A 23,616-nucleotide genomic window follows, 5' to 3' on the forward strand; every position below is an offset into this window, starting at 1 on the left:
GCATTTGGGCGTGTAAAAATCTCAAATTTTAGGAATTTTGTACACTCTTAAACATGATGACATTTTGCACATGTCGTTTTTTTTGTTTTTATAACATCAATGAAATGTAGGTACATTGTCGGTTTTTGCATTCGACAATACGTAAATGGTTGTAAATGTATAATTCTTAACACTTTGTTCTGATTATATTAACATAACTTAATAACTTATTAAAGTTTAAATGCCAGAAAATAACTCAATTTTATGTATTTAACGCGAGCAATATTTTCTGAGGCTTACTAGGGTACCATCTTCCTACCCCTCTTATTTCCCGAAGATGCTTCAAGCAAGAGATGAAATTTTTCCCTCAGTCTGACATTTCGTTTTCCCTAGCCATCCAACCAGCCGACAACGATTGAGAAAAGCAAAAGAAAAAAGGGTAGCTAGGCAGATTACAAACGCTGCTGGCTGATTGATAGAGAAACATCTGCAACACGAAGCAAAAAGAAAGGAACCAAAAAAACACAACCGTGGCTTTTCTTCACTGTTCTCTGGTGTATCCTAATGGCACAAAGTCCTGCCTAGCCATCAGGTACCTGAGAGGTGTTGGGGAAGAATTATTCCTTCTTGTTGACCTGTGTCGAATTCAAGGGAAAGTTTTTTTTTTAAAGAAATCTGAAGCTAAGATACTCGGTTAAGAATTTTGAGCTTTGTTTGTGAAGACGTGTAAAATCAGCTATGTTGGCTCGTCTAGAATGATGCTGACTGAAACGTAAAATCGGTGTTTCGATTACCTACTAAAAACCGCGAAGACCTTTTCGAAAATGGTCAAAACTCCGATGGAGGAGAAACTCAAGTACTCGCTACTTCGAGATCTCAACGACAGCCAAAGTATATGGACCAGGTAAGGTTTTTCGGATGGTGTTTTTTCTTGTGTTATTTGTTTGTAACTTTTTTCTTGTTTTTATTTATAGAAATGAAAAACGGACCTGGTTCTTGACCCTGTTGGCTGGAACATGTATGTTGTACTCGACGAGGACGACGATGCCACTGCTTGTTCCGACAGTGGCTTCGGAGCGAAAGTGGAGCAAAACCGACTCCGGCACGGTGCTGAGCTCGTTCTTCTGGGGCTACACACTGACCCAGGTTCTGGGGGGTTATCTTAGCGATAAGTTCGGTGGCCAGAAAGTGATCCTGCTGGCCGCTATCGGGTGGTCGATGATCACCTTTTGGATGCCAAATATCATCACATCAGCATCGTATCTGTCCAGCTACTCTATTCCGTTCATCGTAGCGATCCGGATAGTTAATGGTGCCTGTCAGGGTGTTCACTACCCTAGCATGATCAGCATCACTAGTCAAAATCTAAGCTCGAATGAACGGACCAGCTTCTTTAGTATTCTTACATCGGGATCAGCCCTGGGTACTCTGCTCACTGGAATCCTAGGATCGTTCATCCTAGATTACTTCGGCTGGCCAACAGTGTTTCGGGTGATTGGCTTTCTCGGATTGACCTGGACCTTACTGCTGCGCTACTACACAATATCTTCAGATCGGAATCGAATCATAAATCTTTCGCAACCGAGTCGGATCTGTCCCAAGCTAGGCTCAACGGAAACCGTTCCATGGTTGCGGCTATTCGGTCGGGCTTCGTTTTGGGCCTGTGTCCTGGGACATGCCTGTGAGATGAACTGTTTTTTCGTGCTGCTGTCCTGGCTACCGACATACTTTCATGAAAATTTCCCTCTTGCGAAGGTAATTATCCTAAGATTTATCTTCCTGTTTGTGAAATCAGATCAAAGTGAAACGCAAATGCTATACAATTTTTAGGGTTGGGTTGTCAACATGATCCCCTGGCTTGCACTGCCACCGGTAACGTTGTTCGGTAAATTCCTCACCGAACGCTTGATGGTTCGGCAATGGTCCCTTACCCGTATCCGTAAAGTGGTTCAGAGTATCTGCTTCCTCGGCCAGAACGTGGCCCTCTTCATCATGTGTCACACATCGGAATTCAACACGGCACTGACCTGCATGTCAATTATCATCGGTAAGTAGAAAAACATTTAAAAATAAACCGATTTTCCTCGACCGATTAACCTTCTTTTAGGTCTCTCCGGATTTCACAACAACGCTATTACGGTAAACCCTCAGGACCTGGCCCCCAGTCATTCGGGTAGCGTTTTCGGGCTGATGAATACGGTCGGTGCGATTCCGGGCTTCCTCGGCGTTTACCTGGCAGGGCACATCCTGGAGCTGACGCAGAGTTGGTCCGCGGTTTTCAGCACCGCGGCAGCCATCAACACGGTCGGTTGGGTTGTGTTTACGATTTTCGGTTCGGCCGAGGCGATTGTTTGAGTGAGCCAGCAGCTGGGAAGTGGGCAAATTTGTCGCGAGAATGTGTTGTTTGAGGGAAGAGTTTTTTTTTTAAAGTAATTGTACCTTTTGATCCCTTAGATATGCGGTTATAATCTGTGACATATTCCTACATAGCTGGATAATGTTACCAAAAAACAAATTCAATGACTGTTTTTTTTCCTGCTGAAAACCGATTGAGGCTTTCAGTGACGTCGAATCTAGACGAAGAAACGAATCAGAAGCAGAATGATACGATTCCAAAAGCACTCGAAATAAAAATTGATATTGTGCGTAATTACTTGTGTGCTTTAATTACTAAACCGCCGAATTTATTTCTGATTTAAAATGTTTTCAAAAAAAATCTTCAAATCAAAGAATGAACGACTTCGCAACTTCCAAATTTATCGGAAACGATGCATCGGTCGACGGACGGAAATATTTTGGGTTGAAAACCCGCCGTTTTCCGATATTTCCTGATTAAGCTAAGTTATTCCTTTGATTTCAAGATTTCGCAAATTTTCATCATCTCTTTACTTATGATTTTTCCTATTAGTTTGTGAACAAATTTTCAATCCTCTGAACCAATTGAAAACGGATTTTTTTATTCGGAAAATCGAAACTAAAAATTCTTTGAAGATTCATAAATACTTCATTACCTAATATATTTTTTTCAAATTATCGTAATCTTACTATAACACCTCAAACCAACAACTTTTTCGGCACCACCAACTGGGTGCAGAATTGATCGTAACCTAAATATTGCTCCAGTTCGACCTTGCCCGCTTGGCGATAAATGTTTCCCAACAACCACAGAAGTTCTCGACAGATAGCATGTTCCTCAGCTTCTGCAAAGTCATTGAACAGACAACCGAATCGGATGTTCTGTTGTAGACAACGTTCAAACAAATAGGTGCAGCATCCTTCTTGAGACGCTACAAGGTTGGCCAGGATTCGGATCGCTAGAAGAGTTGATGAAAGTCGCAGCTCTTCGGAGCCAGAAGCCAACGATTTCAAACAGAACGTTACGATTTCTGGTACTGCGTCGTATTCCAAAACCTCGAAATTTGTCAAACTTAACGCTTTGTACAGGACTTTGAGACTGTTGCAGCTGGAAGCTTTCTTCATCACAAGGGGCATTGTGGTTGTTAGTAAAATGTCCTTGCTGGAAAAAGAAATATTTTTTGTTAAGCAAGCTAAACTAATTTCAAGGAAACATTCAAATTTTACCCAAAGAACTGAAACTCGTACGACAGAATCAGTTCTATGCAGAGCAGAACATCGGGAAGTGGATCGCTTTGCCCCCCAATATCCAACAGATGATTGAGACAGGATACAACTCCTTGTGAATGTAGAACTTTGCAAGCTTTTGGACCCGAAGCAACGATGTTCTGAAGAGTCCACAGGCAGGTTATCTGCGAAAACATACACATTTAAAAAAATCCTAGATACAATCTGGTGCCAAAATCAATCTTTAAAAATATATAACGGTCTAACATCTTACCTGCAACCGCCGATGGCTCAAATTTTCCAGAAACGTGATCAGATAGGTCCCGGCAAAGGTGGCCACCTTTTCGCAGTATACCTCATCGCCCAGGCTGAGATTGCACAAACATTCTGCGGCCAGCTGTTGCAGATCGGAATCGTGACCGGTCAGCTCCTTGACAACGACGTTAATGGCCCCGGTAATCCGTATGAATTCCGAAATGTTTGCCTCAGCCTGCTGGAAGCCATAGCTCAGTCTGACCAGGTCCTTCGAATCGGCACGCTTGCGACGTTTGATGCGGGACGCAAGACCTTTGATGTGTTGCGGGGTAAGGTTCTCGATGTCCCGAACTTCCTGAAGCATTTCTCCGAGACCGGCTCGATTGAGATCGATGTCGGCCTTTCGGTGCACTTGACGATCCCAGCGAAGTTCGGTTCGGCGTTTGTTCCGAAGTTCCTGGGGTTTTGGTTCAGCGAGAGTGTCCATTTTTTGGGATCTTACCTTTGTTTAGACTAGAATCTTAACCGGTGATTTCTGTGTAAATCTGTTTGTTTAAAGAACAAAAAATTAGAAAAATGAAGACCTCGAATTTAAACAGGCGGGAAGTATTCTTTGGATGCGCCCCTTAAAGGAGCGCTCGAATTGTGAGCTCAAAATCAAATCATTGTTTGAAAGCTTTCATGCAAGTTCCTGGACACATAACTCTAAATAAACTTCAAGTCATTCTTACTACCAATTGTTGGTAATTTTATTTTTTCTCAGCTTAATTGAACTTTTTTTTAATTGCTCATTTTTAACATTCGCCATCAAATTGATACTTTTTAAATGACACAATCACCTGATAAAGGCAAAAATGACAAAAAAAAACATGAATTTAATAAATGACACAAAATAACAACAAATTACAAAAATAACTAAATGACAAAAATTATAATAATAAGGTACCTAAATAAACTTACTTACTTACTTACTTAATGATCCCGCGCCGATCCTCCGGTGCATAGGGCCGTGGTAAAAGACCTCCACTGTTGACGATCCGGAGCCAGCGTCTTCACCTGGTCCCAGTCAAGATTCTCGTCGACAGTTCGGATTTCAGCGGCTAGGCTTCGCCGCCACGAATTTCTGGGTCTGCCTCTTCTTCGATTACCTTCTGGATTCCAATCTAGCGCCTCTCTGCAAATCTCGTTTTCATCTCTTCGCAGCGTGTGCCCAATCCATCTCCACTTACGTTCCCGAATCTCGATTTCTAGCGCCTTTTGATGACACCGGCGATGTAGTTCCTCATTCGAGATCCAGTTGCCAGGCCACCAAGCGCGGATGATATTCCGCAGGCAGCGGTTTACAAATACTTGCAGTTTTCGCGTCGTCACCGCATATGTGCACCAAGTTTCGCACCCGTACAGCAATACGGATTTGACGTTTGAGTTGAAGATTCGGATTTTTGTTCGTAGAGAGATCTGGCGTGAGCGCCAGATGTTTCGGAGACTCGCAAACGCAAATCGGGCCTTTCTGATCCGTGTTTCGATGTCTTTTCTGGTACCACCATCAGGCGTAATCTGGCTACCAAGATACTGGAAGCACTCCACTTTCTCAACTTGTTGCCCAGCTACCATGAAACTGGAGGGATTTCCTGTGTTGATCTCCATCGACTTGGTCTTTCCGACATTGACTTTGAGACCTGCTGCCTTGGAACTTTCGGTGAGGTCGTCGAGTTTGCTCTGCATATCTGGTTGTGTTTGGGCGAGCAAAACAATATCGTCAGCCAGGTCAAGGTCGTTCAGTTGCTCCATAGTTGAAGGATTCCACGGCAATCCTCGGTTCGGTGCACAGTCAATCGATCCAATCAGAATCTCATCCATTACGATTAGAAAAAGTAGCGATGATAAGATACATCCTTGTCTCACTCCAGCAGTTACCGGGATTGGTTCGGACAAGACACCGTCGTGCAAGACCTTGCACAAAAATGCCTCATACTGTGCTTCGATGAGATGGACTAGTTTCTCTGGGACCCCTCGTCGCCTTAGAGCCGCCCAAATGTTTTCATGGTTAAGTCGGTCGAATGCTTTTTCGAAATCAACGAACACCAGCAGAAGAGAGTCCTGGAATTCGTTGATTTGTTCCAGTATGATTCGTAGCGTTGTGATGTGGTCCACACATGATCGTCGAGATCGGAATCCAGCTTGTTGCCGTCGGAGTGTAGCGTCTATTTTCTCCTGGATCCTGTTCAGAATCACTTTGCACAGTACTTTGAGGGTTGTACAGATCAACGTTATGCCTCGCCAGTTACCGCACTCTGTCAGGTCTCCTTTCTTCGGGACCTTTACGAGGATACCCTGCATCCAGTCGGCCGGGAATGTTGCAGTATCCCTGATGTCAGCGAAAAGACGGTGCAACATTTTTGCTGATAGGGCAGGGTCGGCTTTCAGCATTTCAGCAGGGATGCAATCGATCCCAGGTGCTTTGTTGGATTTCATGTTTTTGATTGCCGCTCCTATTTCAGCCAGCGAAGGCGCTTCCGAGTTGACGCCATTTATGCGACTTACTGTTGGCGCTTCGAGCTGCAGATTCTGTTGGCCATCGCTATTCGTGACTCGGAAGAGTTGTTCGAAGTGCTCAGTCCATCGTTTGAGCTGATCTGTTCGATCGGTCAATAACTGACCTGCTCGGTCTTTTAGCGGCATTCTTGCATTAGTCCTTGCACCACTGAGGCGGCGAGAAATGTCATAAAGTAATCGGACAATAGATCACAAAAAGTTGGTCGCAGTGGATCTCCTCATACAAAAAAAAAAAAAAAAGTAATCGGATATCTCCATTGGCGGCGGCTCTTTCTCCCTCTTCGGCTAGGGTGTTTGTCCAGGCTCTCTTGTCTCGTCTACAAGCTCGTTTAACTGCCTTTTCCAGCTCCGCATATCGTAAGCGGGCGGCTGCTTTGGCTGACCCGGTACATGCCTGCTCAATTCCGACTTTCGCCTTTCTCCGATCATCGACCATCCTCCAAGTTTCTTTACCGAGAGTACCATGGCTCGTCGTGATAAAGGCATTCTTGATTCCACACCACTGTTCTTCGACTGTTCCGTCTGTCGGCAGCTCCGAGGCTCGGGATTCTAGCTGTTCAACGTATGCCCTTTTCACCTCTGGATTCTCCAACCGGCGGACGTCGTATCGACACCCGACTTTCTCCTCGCGCCGTTGGACACGCGCAACTCTCAGTCGTATCTCGCCAAGGACGAGGTGATGGTCAGATGCAATGTCTGCGCTTCGCTTGTTGCGGACATCAAGAAGGCTCCTTCTCCATTTTCGGCTGATGCAGATGTGGTCAATTTGATTTTCTGTTCGGCCATCTCGGGATACCCAAGTGACCTTATGTGCTGGTCGATGGGGGAAGAGCGATCCACCGATCACCATGTTGTTGTTGCCACAAAATTCTACAAACAGCTCTCCGTTTTCGCTCATCTGTCCTAGGCCATGGCGCCCCATGATGCGCTCAAGGTCCTGATTGTCGGAGCCAATCTTTGCGTTGAAGTCGCCCAAATGGATTTGAATGTCACCCTTCGGAATTCTCTCAACCACGCTGTTCAGTTGACTGTAAAACTGCTCTTTCTCCTGCAAGTCGGCAACGTCAGTTGGCGCATAACACTGGACCATTGTAAGGTTTCTAACCCGTGTTCTAAATCTGGCTAAGATTATTCTTTCGTTTATCGGTTCCCATCTAATGAGGGCCGCGTAGGCCTGCGGGCTTAACAGGAAACCAACTCCTCGTTCCCGAGTAGCATGTTCTCCTCGTATGCCAGAGTAAAGCAGGACTTGCCCGGATTGTGTCTTGCGTTCTCCAGTATTTGGCCAACGGACTTCACTCAGTCCCAGAATTTCAAGCTTGAGGCGGCTAGCCTCTCTAGCAAGTTGTTCCAGTTTGCCTTGTTGGGCAAGGGTTAAAACATTCCAAGTTCCAATTCGTGTCCGTGTTTTCATGCTAAAAGTCGTCGCCAAAGTTCCAGGTCGGTCATTTCTTTCGGATTCCGTAACAATTTCAAATCGGGAGCAGTAGGTTGTTAGCCTAAAGTCCCTATCCCGCGATGGGGCTGCCATCTTGGACTTAGCTGGCGGGAGCCGCATTTCATAAATTCACCCGCTTGCTGCAAGACAGACGCTGTTTGAGCCGCCCCTGACCTGGAGAACAGACGCTCGGTTGTTGTTGCACGCCGCCCCTGACCTGGGGAACAGACGCGTGCGGCCACCTTCTCAGTCTGCATGCGACCAAAGCATCCACCGGGGTTGGGTACCCGATCTCCGCTTAGGTTACTCGCACCTTAGCTGGCACCGCGGGGAGGTAGAGATAGGAGTTGTGAATAAGAGGTGATATGACCACTATGGGGTCTCGTGTTGCACATTATCCACCGTTTACCAGCCAAATAAAAAAGGTTTAAAATTAATAAAGACAAAAATGTTGAAACTATCACCTTACTATTTTAGTCACTTAATCCATTTTGTTTCGTTTTTGTGTTTTTGTCATCTTGTAATTCTTTTTTGTTTTGTTTTTGTTTGTCAGTCTTGTAATTTTGGTCATTTTTTATTAAAAACTCGGTATGGTTTGTCATTTATTTTTAATCTCATTCTCTGTATTTTTGGGATATTTGATTATATTACACGCAGCGACAAAAATTCTTAGGGCAAAGGAATTTTCCTCTGTTGCGTCGCCAAACAAATAAAAATCATTTTGTTTCTAATCCGTTTTCCTTCACTTCAAATACTTTTTCACCTTGAAATTAAAACGAATTCTTTAATTATAAGTTTTTTTTTAGTTTATAAATCGTTTGTTTCAATTTTTTTTCTTCAGGATCAAACTCATAATACATCGTTTCAAATAAAAAGGCGTTTGTTTATAATATTTTTTTTTTGAATAAAAATTATTGTTCTAAAATAACAATAATTTTTATTCACAAAAAAAATATTATAAACAAACGCCTTTTTATTCAAACATTGAGTGTAGAACCACCCTATTGAAAATTCACGTTACACATTACATTACATTATCATTCGCAGCTCTGTCCCCAAGCAACCAAAAGTTCCATATTTACTTTCGAAGTTACATTTTGTCTGAAAAAGAGAAACAACTACTTAATTCCCTTGATTGAATTATATGTAGGTACTTATTGATGAACTTGAAAGTAATAGAAGTGACTTAAGCTTAGTTCATTTAAAAATGAGGCTCTTTGTTTTGCTAATAGCTCGTTTACTAGTTATCGGATATTCAAAATTCTGCTGCTTGTGAAAATTACTATCCGACCTATTTTTTCAAAATTTAAAATTTACGCGTTTTTAAGATATTTACGATGCAAGAGAAAAAAAATCCATCATTATCAAAATGATAGCTGAAAAAACTGTTGATTATTCAAAGAATTACTTTGTGATAGTGGTGGAAAAGTTTGCAAACGCTGTCAAAAAAGTCCACAAAGTTCAAATCAAGCATTAGAGTGAAGCAATTGATCGGCAAATACGGTTATGGGTCATCAGGGAAGTCAAGACTCATACCAGAATCTTTAATTTTGAATAAACGAAAATCTAAGGTTAGATCGCTGAAATATCCAAAAAATTTCTCCGATAAACTGAAAGTGTTGCCTAGTAATTCGGCATTCAAACGTAACCTCAAACAACACATTTTTGCTAGTTCCAGAGATCATAAACTGTGTAGTCGGTACCGAGGCTATGAGACAGATGATTTCTGTTAGACGACAAAACTTATGAAATTCCCTTTTTTCAAACAAGTTTCAGCGTTAGAATCCTATACCATGTCTGTTTGTTGCAAGGTCCCGAGCATATTAACGTATGTATTTGCTGGTTGTTTTGTATAAAATATTTTTTTCTAATTCTTTCCAATTTTCTCTAATTCTTTCAATCACCTACGAAAATAAAATATATTAATTCGTCAAAATTCTGCTCCTGTGGATAAAAAAACAACAATTTTTAAAAGGAAAACTCTGGTTTTCGATGTTTTTAAAAGCCTAAAAAGAGTAATCTTGAATGTAACCTTCGCAACCTACGATCTATACTAACCATGCAATCTCATGATGGTTAAACTTCGTCATTGTCAGATTTTGCCAGCAGAAATTCCATTAAAAACGCTAAAGTGGCTCAAAAATAATCAAGTTTTGTTGATTTCAAAACAGCTGTGTGCAGCCTTTAAATATCCATCGGAAATCACCCATCGTTAATCCTGTCTCTTGCCGAACTGAACCGTGACTGTCGCCCTCGACTAGTGCGTTCCGATTGAGGACCAACGGTTAAACTGCTCGAATCAGCTCTCGCGGGAATGTGTGCTGTGCGTCGTCCTTACTCATACATTTGCACTATGTATGTACATGTGTTCATCCAACCGCTCGGGTCAACTCTCGCGGGAATGCGCTGTTAATACACTTACATAATTGTACTACACACAAGCTGTATCCTCTAAATTGCCCTCAGTTTCTTTTAAAAGAGAAGTATTGCACCGAAAAGTAGCAGAAATTGAAGGAGGAGGATGTAGTCACCTAAAATACAGATTAAACGAAATATAAGTTTGATAAAATGATCAATATCATGACAGAAAAAGTGTGCGCCGGCCGATGGGAGGTACCAAGAATAAAGTAGAACTTAGTCTTACAAAAAAAAAGATACATTTTTTTCATATTTTTCCATAAATAATCATAAGATTTCTTCATTTTCTTCATAGAAAGTATTTAGATCAAACGAATGGTTTTTGAGATACACGCATTCGTAACTGTCCCTGTTACGTCGCAAAGTAGTACCTATGCGCTTATTGATAGGTGTTGACAACGAGCATCCCCTCGCTACTAGGCGATGACATCTTCTAAAGGGAACCGTCGATAATTGTCATCGAAACAGGAGTACGAAAACAGATGCTAAAGTATTCGAGAACGTGTCTTGTGCCATCTCGAGGAGTAGAATTTATAATTTCTTAAAAAAAAAGATTATTTAGTTAAATAGAGTAAGTGCTAGGGATACTATTCCGCGAATGACATAACATTCAGGCAAGTCTAATATTAAATTTAACTACCAAGAACTCAGTACCATTTTCGAACTTATGAGTTCAATGCTCTAATATAACCCTACTATTTTAGCTTGTATCACTGCACTTACAACAGGATTCAGTAACTTTATAATTGCTATTTTATATTGAGCAGCACCGTGAGTATTATTTACAATTGAACGTTCCGAAAATTGGGCAGTCCTTCTGTTTAACTTATGTTTTAGTTATATTGGTACCACTATCTATTTGAAATGATTCAGAATAAATCAAACCGTTATTACAGTCGGACGTGTTTTTTGTTCTACCGTTTCTAGCCGAAAAATCATTCGCTTTTCCTCTTGCTAAATTCCCTGAGCTGTGCGAAAAACATTTTGGTCCTAATCGATCCGGATAGCCTGAGGAATTTCGAATGATTTCCGGCTATCGAAAAAGTTAATCGCGAGTGAATTCGTACCGTGTACGAAAATTTTCGGCTCGACGCCATCTTGGAAAAATCCGTTGCTTTTAAATTGTGACTGTGTGTGTGTGCGCATCGCACAAGTTCAAAGACATTCCGCCATATTGGTGAAAAGTGCTCGATGCACAATTGTGTAAGAGATCCGCCATCTTGGCGAAGAAAAGTCCGTGACTTTCAGTAGTGTGTGTGTGCTCGTAGCATATTAGAGAAAAAAGTCCGCCATCTTGGCGAAAAGTCTGACTGTATAGTAGTGTGTGTATGCCCGTGGCACTAGTGTTAACCGGTCCACCATCTTGGTGCCGAGTGTGTGATCGTTCCCAAGGCACTAGTGAAAAAAACTGTCGGCCATTTTGGCTAAATTCAAAAGTGAACTGAATTTGAAAAAAAAGTGTTTCCTACAAGAGGAAAAAATAAAAAGTGATTGCCACCTGCGGGTGCAAAATTAAAAGTGCTACAAAATCAATGTCCGAATCGGAAACTCCTCATCGAGTAAATCCAGGCAAAGTTCCAAGGAATATTCTGCCATCTGTCGCAGAACAGAAAACCGCCCAGGCTTTACGTGACCAGCAGCGCAAGATGGCTCGGGAATTGACGATTCTTCTCGACCGCCGTGAATTGATTTACGAGAAACTGCTTCGGATAAATGACTCCCTCAAGCCTGAACCTGTGAGTATCCATTTACTAAAGCTCCACCTGGAGACGCTTCGAAAATGTGTAGAGGATTTCGATCAAGTACACATGGAAATCGTCGCTAGCAAGCCGGGAGATGAGCAGGACGAACAAAAAGAAGAGTATCTGCGTTTCGAGACACTTCACAACCAGCTTTATGTTGCACTCCAAACCAAAATTGATTGTCTCACTCCCGCTCTCCCATCGACCAGTGGTGAAGTGAAATGGCTCAGCCAGTACCCCCGCAACACATCTACGTGCAAGCTGCCGCTCCACAATTACACGCTCCATTTTCGGTCTTCGATGGCAACCCGGAGAACTGGTTCAGCTTCAAAAGCCTCTTCCAGAGCATCATGCCGCGCTACGCCAACGAGACTCCCGCCATGAAAATCCTTCATCTCCAAAACGCGTTGTTAGGCGACGCCAAGGACAAAATCGACTAAGATGTCATAAACACCAACGATTATGACTTGGCGTGGATACACACATTGACGCCATACTGGATTGTCTGAAAGTCACCAACGAACATCGAGGAAACAGTATTACCAAGCTGGTCGAAACATGCACCAAACACGTTGATGCTCTTCGTGGTCATGGTTTCCCAGTAGAAGGGTTAGCTGAGCTTCTCATCGTCAATGTGCTGTACAAGAAACTCGACAAAGAAACCAAAGAGCAGCGGGAAACGAAACTTCTGAGAAACGAGCTACCTGAATTTCAAGAATTCATCGACTTCCTGCGGAAGAGAGGACGAGTTCTGCTGCGCACAAGTCGCTCCGAGCAGCCAGCAAGGCAGCAGTCAACAGTTCCTGCTAGACGCCCAACATACGGCCTGAAACCAGCTGCAAGATCATTCTTCCAGATGGCGAAACAGTCGTGTTCCTGCTGCAAGGAAGATCACTCCATCTACCGGTGCCCCGAATGAATTTGCCGGACAGGAAGGCTGTCGTCTCAAGGGCCAGTCTTTGTTTCAACCAAGGTTCTTAGATACACTAGGTTCTCCGACTTTCACAGTAAGTAGGCGAGGAGTGAGCGGGGCTTTCAATGAGTTTGTTTATTTTTTTCTCAGCTTTTCTGTGGTTTGTTGGTAAACAAACTTCATGAGTTCCGTATAGTTGTATAGCCTACATAACCAAAATGGCCGAATCGGGAATTCGTTATTCGGGAACACCTCCTGAATATATACGCACCTTGGTTTCAACTGCTTGCGAGCACTTCATCAAGTCAGTGAGTGTCCGTCCGAGCAAGGGTGCAAGGTGGAAGGATGCAATCGAAAGCACCACAGTTTCTTGCATCCCACCAACCCAACCAGTAGCGCAAAGATGGAAGCTGATGGTGCTGCTGAAACGCCAACAACATCGAAGTACACCACTGCAACAATGTGTGCTCACTTGGGAGCAGCCACTAAGCAGGTGCTACTATCGACAGCGCAAGTGCTAATTGTCAGGAAGAATGGCTCCACTGTTAAGTGTCGAGCGCTTCTTGACTCCGGATCCGACAGTCACATCATCAGTGAGAGTTTGGCCTCCAAGCTTATGATCAACATGCGACCAGTGGAACTTCCTGTTAGTGGACTCAACGATACTCAGACCCATGTGAATAATACTCTCTCGACACGCATCAAATCATGTGCCAAAGACTTTTCCACCTCCGAGCTGGAATTTTTGGTTGTGCCATCTGTGTCTGCCAACCTACCCCTATGCGAAGTAGATATACGAACATTAGAAATTCCGACCGGTCTCACATTGGCAGACCCAGCTTTCTATGTCCCTGATCCGATTGACATCCGAGATGGTAGATTGAAAATGAGCAACAGCAGCCTCACCCTAGCAGAAACAGAATTGGGCTGGGTGATGTCAGGTTCTGTTCAGCCTAGGAAACCTAAACCTCTTCCACGTGTGTGCCAATTCAACCACAAACAGGTCGAACTTGATGCTACTCTGAAATCATCGTGGAAAGTTTCATCGCGATCAGCCGATTCTTGTGAAGAAACAGTGCCTGCTAATAACGTTAGTTGGAAAGCAGTGGCGACTTGGAAGCATCGTGATCGGCGAAAACAACATCAACGGTATTGCTCAAATAGCCGTACTTCCTTCGGTTGATCTCGATATCGAGACTCAACGGGGGGTGCATGAACGTTCCAAAAATTGGGCAGCCCTTCTGTTTAACTTATGTTTTAGTTATATTGGTACCACTGTCTATTTGAAATGATTCAGAATAAATAAAACCGTTGTTACGGTCGGACGTGTTTTTTGTTCTACCGTTTCTAGCCGAAAAATCATTCACTTTTCCTCTTGCTAAATTCCCTGAGCTGTGCGAAAAACAACAATCCTATCAAAACAATTAAAATTAACAATTACTAAACCACAGGTAATTCAGTTAGACCAAAAGCATCCTAGACTATTGTACATACTGTCGGGATTCGCTTTTACATGTTGGAAATTTGAAGAAGGTTAGGAGAGCACTAAAATGTAAGCACTAAATGAACTAACTATCCAACTATAATTTGCTAATTTTTATAATAAATTTTAGCTTGGAAGCTGATCAAAATCAGTCTATCTAAAAGTGTTTCATTCCTCGTAATAGTCCCATTTCTAAAAGAACTAAGCTTTATGTACGTTGTAGGTGACTAATTTTGCCCGATTCTCGTAAGTGAATTATATGTACTCATTAATGATTTTTAAAGTGCTAAAGTGACAAGTATGTACGTTGTAAGGAACTTAAGTCACTTAAAGTGCACAAAAGTACTCAAAACGGGATTTAAAAGTCGGTGCGCCTGCAGGTATGCTGCGCAAAAACTTATCATCAGTTTGAATTTTAGTTTCATCTGGAGAACAACATCTAGGCTTGGCCCTGTGGTAGCGTATTCGATTGTCACCATGAAGGTCGGATCTCGAATCCGAAGCCGAACAAGTTTTGATTAAAGATTTGGTGAGCAGACAGATGGATGGAAAGTGTGTGAGAACTGTTGGGCTGAGCAAGCTTTTTGTACCTGTTTTATGGAGCTCTTGGTTGCTTGGGATTTGGTCACTTTTTCATTTTTTTTTCATCTTTATCAATTTAGTCATTTTTTTTAGTCATTTTTTAATATTCTTATTATCCCTTGTAATTTTTGGAACTTAATGGTTTCATTTGCCATTGTGGCAACTTTGTAATTTTTAAAATTATGTGACTTTTTCATACGTGTGACACTTTGAGGTTTTCTTTCAGTATAAAAATAAAATAAAAAAAAAACAAGTTTACTATATTTTTTGTCATTTTTTTATTCTTCACATATCATTTTAACACATTTTCTTAATTATTTTAACTTCTCTATAATTTTTAAATTTTGTTATATACTACTTACTCTGTTACTGTCATTGATTTTTGGTTTTCTGGTTTTTCTTCATCTTTTTTTTTACAATTTGTACAACGCTATCAAATAATTAAACAACTGTTTTCCTTTATCTTTTCTTCTACGCCAGCATTAACGCATCTAATCCTCTGCCGAACAAGTTTTCATGCTACTGGATCCAGACAGTTTCCGGTGAATTCTCAATTTCCTTGTTGATAAGTCATAGGTCGTGCGCGTCATTTCCAAATCCGACCCCGTTTGATTTGACTGTTGGCTCTGTGAGTGAGTGTGTTTGCTCGTTAAATTTCTTGGTAAGTGTTAGTACAATATTTTTTCTTCTTTCTAGAATAATTTCTTCTTCGCTAGATTTCCCGCTTAATCGCTACAATTAAATAAATAATAGCTACTTTCAACACTTTGGTTTTCGGGTTATGATTCCTAGCCACATTCAATTAGATAACTGTTTTTATGTTGTTTTTTTTGTGTGTGTTATTTTATTGGTTTGTTAAGATGCATTTTCTTCTGTTTCATCAATCTCTAAAGTCCCTTATGCACGATGTAACAATGTAACGTTTCATCGATCTGGTTTCTGAAAGTTGCAGGGAAAACATCGACTTGCAATATGTTTTTTTTAAAGATTTCAGTGAGGCTTTCCTGTTAGTTATTAGAAAGAAGGTTCTAAGTGTTTGTAAATGCTTTTTGTTTCTTGAATTGACTATATGTTGCTCATTGGGATGAAAGTGCTAGCGTTGTTTTTAGAATGAACAGAAATTATTATTTTAAAAAATTAGACAGAGTTTTATACACCAGTTCTTGTGTAAGAAAGTATACTTTTTCGTTGATAAAATTATTTTCTCAAAATAACATTAATGATGTTTGGAATGTTAAAACATAAGTTAAACATCAGTTTTCAGCAATTCAACTAACATTTGATTCGAAATGATAGCAACTATCAAATATAATATGAATGTTCAGTAGCTTTCCCGTTTTGGCTTCTTGAGCACTCTACGTATATTCCTATAGTTCTGGACTTTCCAACGGCTGACGGATTGTAAGCTCAAATGTATTGTAATTTTGTTCTATTTGGAAGTTTGGAGAATAGTTTTTGTTATTCAATTTTATATATGTAAGTTTAAGGTTATGCTTTAAAGTTGATCATTTCAAAGCAACTCGATTAGTAGTTTTTTTTTTGCTGAAAAGGCATTTATGTGTGTCTCTTCGATTTAGATGTTGGTTTTGGTTTTACTCGTTTGATATATACAGGATTTAATCTGAGTTTTATTTTTGATTTATTTAGATTAAGGCTGTTTAGTTGACGATTTATTTGTTTTGATAAACTATGCAGAATCAAACGTAACAGTAGATACAAAGCACAGCATTAAACTATAGACACTATAATTTTATATAGTCTGGCAAAGAGAATGACGGGAGCCAATCGAACTGTCAGTCGCGGCGGAGCCAATCAAGGCGATTCGGATGAGAAGATGTGCAAGCTGGGGTCGGGGGGGGGGGGGGGATAGCGTCTTCGTCCATTGCAAAATAAAAATATTTTTTTTTTCTCTATTATTCTTAAATTACCTGCTATGTTTTTCAGTTGAACGCGAAATCCCCTTTTAAAAGTATATTATGATGTATAGGTGAAAAAAGTAGTGAAAATTCTGCTAAAAAACTTTTGTTAATGTCACTAAAAAGCCAAACAAGTTTAGTGAATTACAATACTTCAACCATGATATTCCAATATTTAGAAAGTTTGTTCGATTGGCTCCCGCGAATGACAGTTCGATTGGCTCCCGTCATTCTCTTTGCCAGACTATATGAAATTATAGTGTCTATACATTAAACCAATGTAAAGTTTCCGGAAGGTCTATAAGAGTGAGTATCAGACTATGAAAAAGGTTGAATTTTTTGGCGTTTAATTTATAAAATTCAGTCCATTTGTGTTGAAATGAAAAAAAAAAATGTGCTGCCACATGTGTTATCAATCAAACGATCAATTCATTAATCTAATCTGGCAAAACTCAGCTGAACTGTGCCTTTTTTAACTATCCACTATTTACTTCACTTGTTAATTTCAAGTTTAATTCATTCTTGTTTTTTTGTGACTCTTTAAAAGTGCAGACAATTCAATTATGTTTGGATTACTTCTTAGAACAACAGCAACGATAAATCAGCCCAATGGAATAAATCCAGTCAAAAAATTAATTTTCACAGGCAGACACGAATGCCATAAGAATGGCAAAGAAAATGTCCTTCATAAAATATTATAATAATAATAACATGCACATAGATGAACTTTGAAATCTCAGACAGACCGAAAAAAACCCAACGAGTTTTGGAACTTTTAGCTGTATACTCAGAAGCTTCTTTAAAGCTTTATTTCAAACTTAACGTGTGAAGGCGGCTAGAAAATGGTTGGTAAAAATGTCGAAGTTCATGTTGCAGCTTAAAGGCTCACAGAAGCTTATCAAAAATCACGAATTCAAAAACACGCGTGCTCCTTTGAAGTCGAATTTACGACCAAATGGACTTTTTAGCTGAAAAAGGTGAAAAAACGCAATCCGTTTTTCTGCTTTTGGAAATAGCATGGACTATTCTTTCAGTTGGAAATAAGATTCAAACAAGCAGTATCGGAGGAAAAATCAGAATAAGCATTCAGTTGTCTAGCTTTCAAGCTGCATAGACACTGTTTTTCCAATGACTATCAAAGAAAATTGATTGAAAAAAAACGCAATCGAAGCTTCTTGCCTGTTTTGGCTAGAAAAGTTGTAATGTCAATTTTGCAGCTTCTTCAAGGTAAATACAAGAACCCATAATTAACTTTTAGTAGAATAACACAACCTATTGGTTTTTTTTTTGTATGATTATGCAATTCATTTTGAAGCTTTTTTGGCTCCATTAAACAATCTTTTATACAGCTAACAACCGGTTTTGGCTACAAAAACAAGCAGAAGAAGCTTCTTTCCAGCAGAATTTCAGAACCAAAAAGCAATATTGGCCAATATTTGCCGGTTTTAGGCATCTTTTTAGCTTATAAGCTTACATATTGTAGAAATTAATAGCTTATAGCTTATAAGCTTACACATTGTAGAAATTAACAAGTTTCCATAAAATAAAGCAGCTTTTGAAAAGTAGCACATAAGACTGAGTAATTCCGTTTGTATAAGCTTCTTCGAATATTCCAGAAAAGCTTCTTCTGCAACACAGATTTGTTACTAAACAATTTTGTTAACCAATTCAGAACACATGTTTAATTGGATGACAGTTCAGCTAGCTAAACTATGGACATTGCTTAGAATGCTACGAGAAATAGTCACTCTAAGACTGCATTAAAATCGTTAGATAATAAGTCTGCAGTGGCTTTACTCAAATTTCTGTCATGTAATGACTTACTGCTTCGCATAATAGCAATCTACCTACATACATAACAACATAACTGTCGTCGCTACTAAACAATTAACGTTACTTGATTTGTCAGTTTTCGCATGTTTGGTTGCTATAAATTTTTTAATGATTTTAACCTTTTGTTTTAATGGTGCGCATTTGTTCTATTTTTCTGTTTATTTATGTTCTTATTTCGATTTAAGTACAACTTTTGGAAACATTGTCTGTTATTCTCCTAGGAAATCTGTAGAATTTTGAGTGTAAAATGCATAAAATGTGTTAACAAGTTATAATGCACTTCCACGCACTGATTAAAATTTTAAACGGCAATGCTTAGGGAATTTAAGAAGGCTGCATCCTTATTGTTGTTACAAGACATTTCTGGAATTCTGCAACGGAATTCTGGTTCTTAGAAACCTTTTTAAGATAATTTCATACATCCTATTTTTTTAATGACTGATACTGATACTGATACTCTATTTGAATATTTTTATCATTACTTTTCTTATTGAAACACAATAAAAGTTCTTAAAAAAAGTCTCTTCAAAGTTCTAGAGAGTCAATTTGACACTCCTGACCAAGGTCATTCAATTACTAGGTTTTCTGACTTTTACAGTAAGTAGGCGAGGAGAGCGCGGTGATAATCGTTTTATTTGTTTACAAACTAGCAGAGGGCTAAAATGAAAAGGCAAGCTTAGGTCTTATAGTGTTTTCGTTTATTGGCAGTGGCAACCTAGTTACCCACGAGTTTTGACCTAACTGCTGTTATTATGTTCGTTTATTAATTCAGAAGTCCACTAGTTTTGCCCGAGATTTGAACCTCAAGCAGGCGGTTGCACCCCATAAAAGTTGTCATTTTTGGGGGTAAGCATAAGCATGAGTATAGCAACCGTATATTTGCATCGTCCCGGGTAACGATTCTGTTTGTTTATTCAAAAAAAGTTTTGCCCCGCGCTAGTGGAGAAAAACGAAAACTGCATTAGCTATTCTATGGATTGATAGTAAACAAACGCGATGAAGCAATCAACTTGGCTGATTTTGAAGTTTGACAGATCGAATCATCTTTTAATAACCCCTCTTGCTCCTGACCGAAAATCTGTTAATCTGTTTTTTTTTTAATCAACCGATCAGGTCGATATTTATAGTTTTGAAAAACCCTGTAAAAAATTAAAGTATGATTCTCAGAAAAATATTCAGCCATGGACATGTGCATAAGGATCAATTGATAAAATGAATTCTACATTGCTCCACATTAGTTGTACAATGCACATTGGAGTGACAATGTGTATATAGGTATGTGAAAAATTACATCATTGAATTTCCAAAACGGTGATTGACGCAGAAAATTGAACTGTGCCCAATTTCAGCTCTATTGAACTTGATTAAGGCGTTTCGATTTTTTACCCTTCAAAAACACCTAAGGGGGGACTAAAGGAGATCGAGAAAAATCTAAATTTTTAATTTTGATGGCAAACGACTGAAAATTGAATCGAACGTCAAGATATGGTGTTTAGCCATTCTTAGCCATTTTACAGAAAACCGGTGGCTTTATATGTATGGAGTGTTTCAGAGTTTCCATACATAGTAAATCACAAGACGCTCCACACGACATGTTTAATATTTAGATGTTTATAAGGCAAATTAAACAAAAAAAAAAACAAAACAAAAATTGAATAAAAATTAAAATTTTATGAAAAATTACACCTAGATAAAAACAAATTGAATATAGACGAAAATAAAATCAAAATATTTTAAATGCCAAAAATGACATTAAAGATGGAAAAATATCAAAAATAACGAAAATGACTTATTTAAAATTTTTTTTTTCATTAATGTTACATTTTTAAATAAGTCATTTTTGATATTTTTTAATTTTTTTTGTTGTCATTTTAGATATTTTGATTTTCTTTCCGTCTTTTTTCGTTTTGTTTTCAATTCGGTGTAGTTTGTCATATCGAATATTTAACCAATGCACAGTATAAAATCGCTGGCCATCAGCCAAAAATATTTTTTTTGGTTAGCTGTTTTGTAATATTTTTTAGGTTTTTTTATAATCTTCAAGGGACTTAATCACAAATTTTGGCGCAATATTTTAAATTTTTATTTTTTAAGTTTTTTTTTCAAATTTTGGTTAAATATGTTCATAGTAGACCAAGTGTCCAAAAATTTTGAACTAGAAAATGATGTTTTTGTAAAAACCCCGTATAAAAGTTTGGTTGGCACTGTTTGCCACGGTAGTGACTGTATTCAAAATTTGGATAAACTCTTAAGCTTTCCAATGAATATAGTTAGTTGGACATTGCGCAGAGCTGCCCAAGTTGGCTTTCTAGCGAACATGCTGGAAACGTTTTTTATGCGCGTGATAAAAATCAAGAAAAAATATGGAGGATTCTAATAAGAGGTCGTCCATAAATAGATCTTAGTTATGCCATAACAAATGAGCATGTAGAGATGAAATGAAGGATATGCCGATAATAAATAAATTTTGATAAAGATAAAATAAAGTAATAGTTGTATTCGGCAACACTGAAGATAAATAAAATAAATTTCTATGGCAACGTTTGTATTTTTTTTAATATTTGGCGAAAAATACAGTCATTGATATATTCTTGTGAGTAACAGACGTGTCTGAATGAATCTCTGAATTAAGATTCATAAAAATCGTAAAATCACGGCAATAGTGTGGTTGGTAGAATAAGGACAGAGAGCCAGGTTGTCAAGGCTGCTGCTACGAAAAATATGTTTCTGATTCGGCCTCGGGTAGAAAGATGGATTGGCACAAGGGACACAGATTTTAAATGCTGCTGCTACGAACAAAATTGTTCCTGATTCAGCCCCTGGAAAAAGACGGATGATTGGTTAAGAAAACGCAGATTTTTTAGATTGCTGCGGATTATTTTTTTTGATTTGGTCTTCCGGTGGAAAAAGACGGAATTGGCTTAGGAAGTGCAGATTTCTCAGGCTGCTGCTGATTGTTTGCTTTGATTTTGGTCTCCGGTGGAGAAATACAGAACTGGCTTAGAAAGGGCACATTTTTAAGGCTGCTACTGCTGCTGATGACTGTTTGTTTTAATTTGGCTTTCCGGTGGATAAAGGCGGAATTGGCTTAGAAAGTGCAGATTTTTAAGTCAGCTGCTGCTGATTGTTTGTTATGAGTTGGCCTTCCGGTGGAGAAATACGGTACTGGTTTAGGAAGTGCACATTTTTAAGGCTGCTGACTGTTTTTATTTTATTTTACTTATCTTCAGTGTTATTTGATTCTATCTTTAAATATTAAAATTGATTTATTTTCTGCATATTCTTCATCTCATCTCTACACATACTTGAAACAATTTACATTGAAAATATTCAACCGATTTTCAATTGTAAATTATTTATTTTTCATCATTGAATTTATTTGCCTTTTCCCCATTTTTTTTTCAATGTTAAAAAAATTGTTTTCTTGATCCGGTCGATAAAGCACGTCAAATTCTGAATAAATTTTACTGTTCATCTGATTGAGAATGTCAGAATCCGAAATTCTTGAAGAATTTCCAACAGCGCGTTAGGAAAAACTTTTAAAATGGCACAATGATTTTCGTTCAATATTGTTTGATATCTAGTGCTTGTTCAATGAATAGTGATTCTACTCTAACATGACCATAATATTTACAACAAACGAATTGCCGTTCTAAGCCAAATTGTCCCATGTGCAAAAAGGGTAATCGAGTAAAACACAATTGAAATTTCAACCCTTTTTTCGGTTTACCTTCTACAGGATTTCATCGACAGTTTAATCACTGATTACACTGACATGACACTTATAACAAAAATTCAACCATTTTCTGTCTAATTTTTTTGTCAGATTTTGTAGGTTCGCAATACCGACGGCAGGTGGCGAACCTGAAAATTTTGACAAATATTGCCCTGTAGGAAAAATGTACCTGTTTAGCCCGATTTTATCGTAGAAATTGCCTGTTTTTTTTGGGTGACATTTCCTAACTGGGATAGCATTTCTTCAAATCGATCGATGCGCACTCTGGAATCGGTATTGCGTACTGTTGGAAAAATTATCCAGAAAACGAAATCGAGTGTCCAGTCAGTATGGTCAGTGGTTCAATCGTTGCCTTCATAGTGTAAGCGCACAGAACAGACGTACAAACTCGAACAAAAAATCTTCAGAAAAGTGTGTAAAAATTCAAAAGCCATCATCAGGAAAATACGTTAAAAATTGTTATAATTCAACTTTTGAAGCGCCCATTTTTCGAAAAGGCGTAATCGTATATGAACAAATGAATAAATTGACCAACATCTGAGTAAAACGGCTTCAATTTATTGCTTGGTAAATGCAAATAGAGTTTTTTTTTATTTGGTAAAATTTTACTTTTTTAATTTTAGTACTACTGCGACAGAGAATAATTGACAACTTTTGAATCAAGCTTTCGCACTTCTTGAACGGCTATCGAAGTAAGAGGAAGCATCGTCTATGTCCAATCAAACAAAAATATTCATGACGATCATTCTCACCCAGCAGCACTGAGTCTAAGTATCCAAGCTTTCATTCACGTATCACATTTGCATTCCATTGTTAAAAATTTAGTACTTCTTGCAAGTTTGAAGGAAAAAGCAGATAAATTTTTAGGATACACTGGATTCTTTTTTTAAACGATTGTTGTGTACGTGCAAAAAAAGAAATCGTGTAAAAAAAGTTCAAAACAAACGGCCAAAATTTCTCGCTCATTTCGAGTAAAGTGGCCAACTTGGACTATAAATCGTCCATTTCCAATCAGGTAGGCCATTCTGAAGTGATTTGAGTGAAATCGAGACGCTCAAAGGTTTGTTTTGAATTGATTTGTTTTGATTTTCAAGCCACGGTTGTTCCGGAACTTCCGCAAAGTCTCTAAGTGGCCATTCCGGCCCATGTTTCTGTCGGAAAGCAACGTCCGAATCAATTTACC

The 23,616-nt window shown here is 39.1% G+C and overlaps 3 protein-coding genes across 5 annotated transcripts in view; 2 read left to right on the forward strand and 1 right to left on the reverse strand.

Annotated features, from left to right (window-relative positions):
* The window catches only part of LOC129748050 (uncharacterized), a 211,293-nt gene that overhangs the window by 72,609 nt on the left and 115,068 nt on the right, over positions 1-23,616 (forward strand). The gene's annotated exons all lie outside the window — the stretch shown is intronic.
* LOC129748049 (solute carrier family 17 member 9-like) lies at positions 401-2,597 on the forward strand. The gene is made up of 4 exons (XM_055742515.1): positions 401-883; positions 954-1,734; positions 1,810-2,026; positions 2,087-2,597. Exons 1-4 carry the CDS (start codon positions 804-806, stop codon positions 2,332-2,334), a joined length of 1,326 nt encoding a protein of 441 aa, XP_055598490.1. The 5' UTR covers positions 401-803; the 3' UTR covers positions 2,335-2,597.
* LOC129748053 (uncharacterized) lies at positions 3,026-4,358 on the reverse strand. Its single transcript, XM_055742525.1, has 3 exons — positions 3,836-4,358; positions 3,562-3,746; positions 3,026-3,496 (listed from the first exon to the last, which is right to left on the reverse strand). The coding sequence occupies exons 1-3, from the start codon at positions 4,301-4,303 to the stop codon at positions 3,034-3,036; spliced, it is 1,116 nt and encodes a 371-aa protein (XP_055598500.1). The 5' UTR covers positions 4,304-4,358; the 3' UTR covers positions 3,026-3,033.

This window comes from Uranotaenia lowii, chromosome 2 (assembly GCF_029784155.1).
Source record: "Uranotaenia lowii strain MFRU-FL chromosome 2, ASM2978415v1, whole genome shotgun sequence".
Classification (NCBI taxonomy): domain Eukaryota; kingdom Metazoa; phylum Arthropoda; class Insecta; order Diptera; family Culicidae; genus Uranotaenia; species Uranotaenia lowii.

What these genes read in the sequence shown, in the direction of transcription:
- LOC129748049 (XM_055742515.1), top strand. Translation starts at nt 804, where the DNA reads ATGGTCAAAACTCCGATGGAGGAGAAACTCAAGTACTCGCTACTTCGA. An exon ending in AGCCAAAGTATATGGACCAG is followed by an intron (nt 884 to 953) that starts GTAAGGTTTTTC and finishes TTTTATTTATAG; the next exon opens with AAATGAAAAACGGACCTGGT. An exon ending in AAAATTTCCCTCTTGCGAAG is followed by an intron (nt 1,735 to 1,809) that starts GTAATTATCCTA and finishes TACAATTTTTAG; the next exon opens with GGTTGGGTTGTCAACATGAT.
- LOC129748053 (XM_055742525.1), bottom strand. Translation starts at nt 4,303, where the DNA reads ATGGACACTCTCGCTGAACCAAAACCCCAGGAACTTCGGAACAAACGC. An exon ending in TGAGCCATCGGCGGTTGCAG is followed by an intron (nt 3,747 to 3,835) that starts GTAAGATGTTAG and finishes ATGTTTTCGCAG; the next exon opens with ATAACCTGCCTGTGGACTCT. An exon ending in TACGAGTTTCAGTTCTTTGG is followed by an intron (nt 3,497 to 3,561) that starts GTAAAATTTGAA and finishes TTCTTTTTCCAG; the next exon opens with CAAGGACATTTTACTAACAA.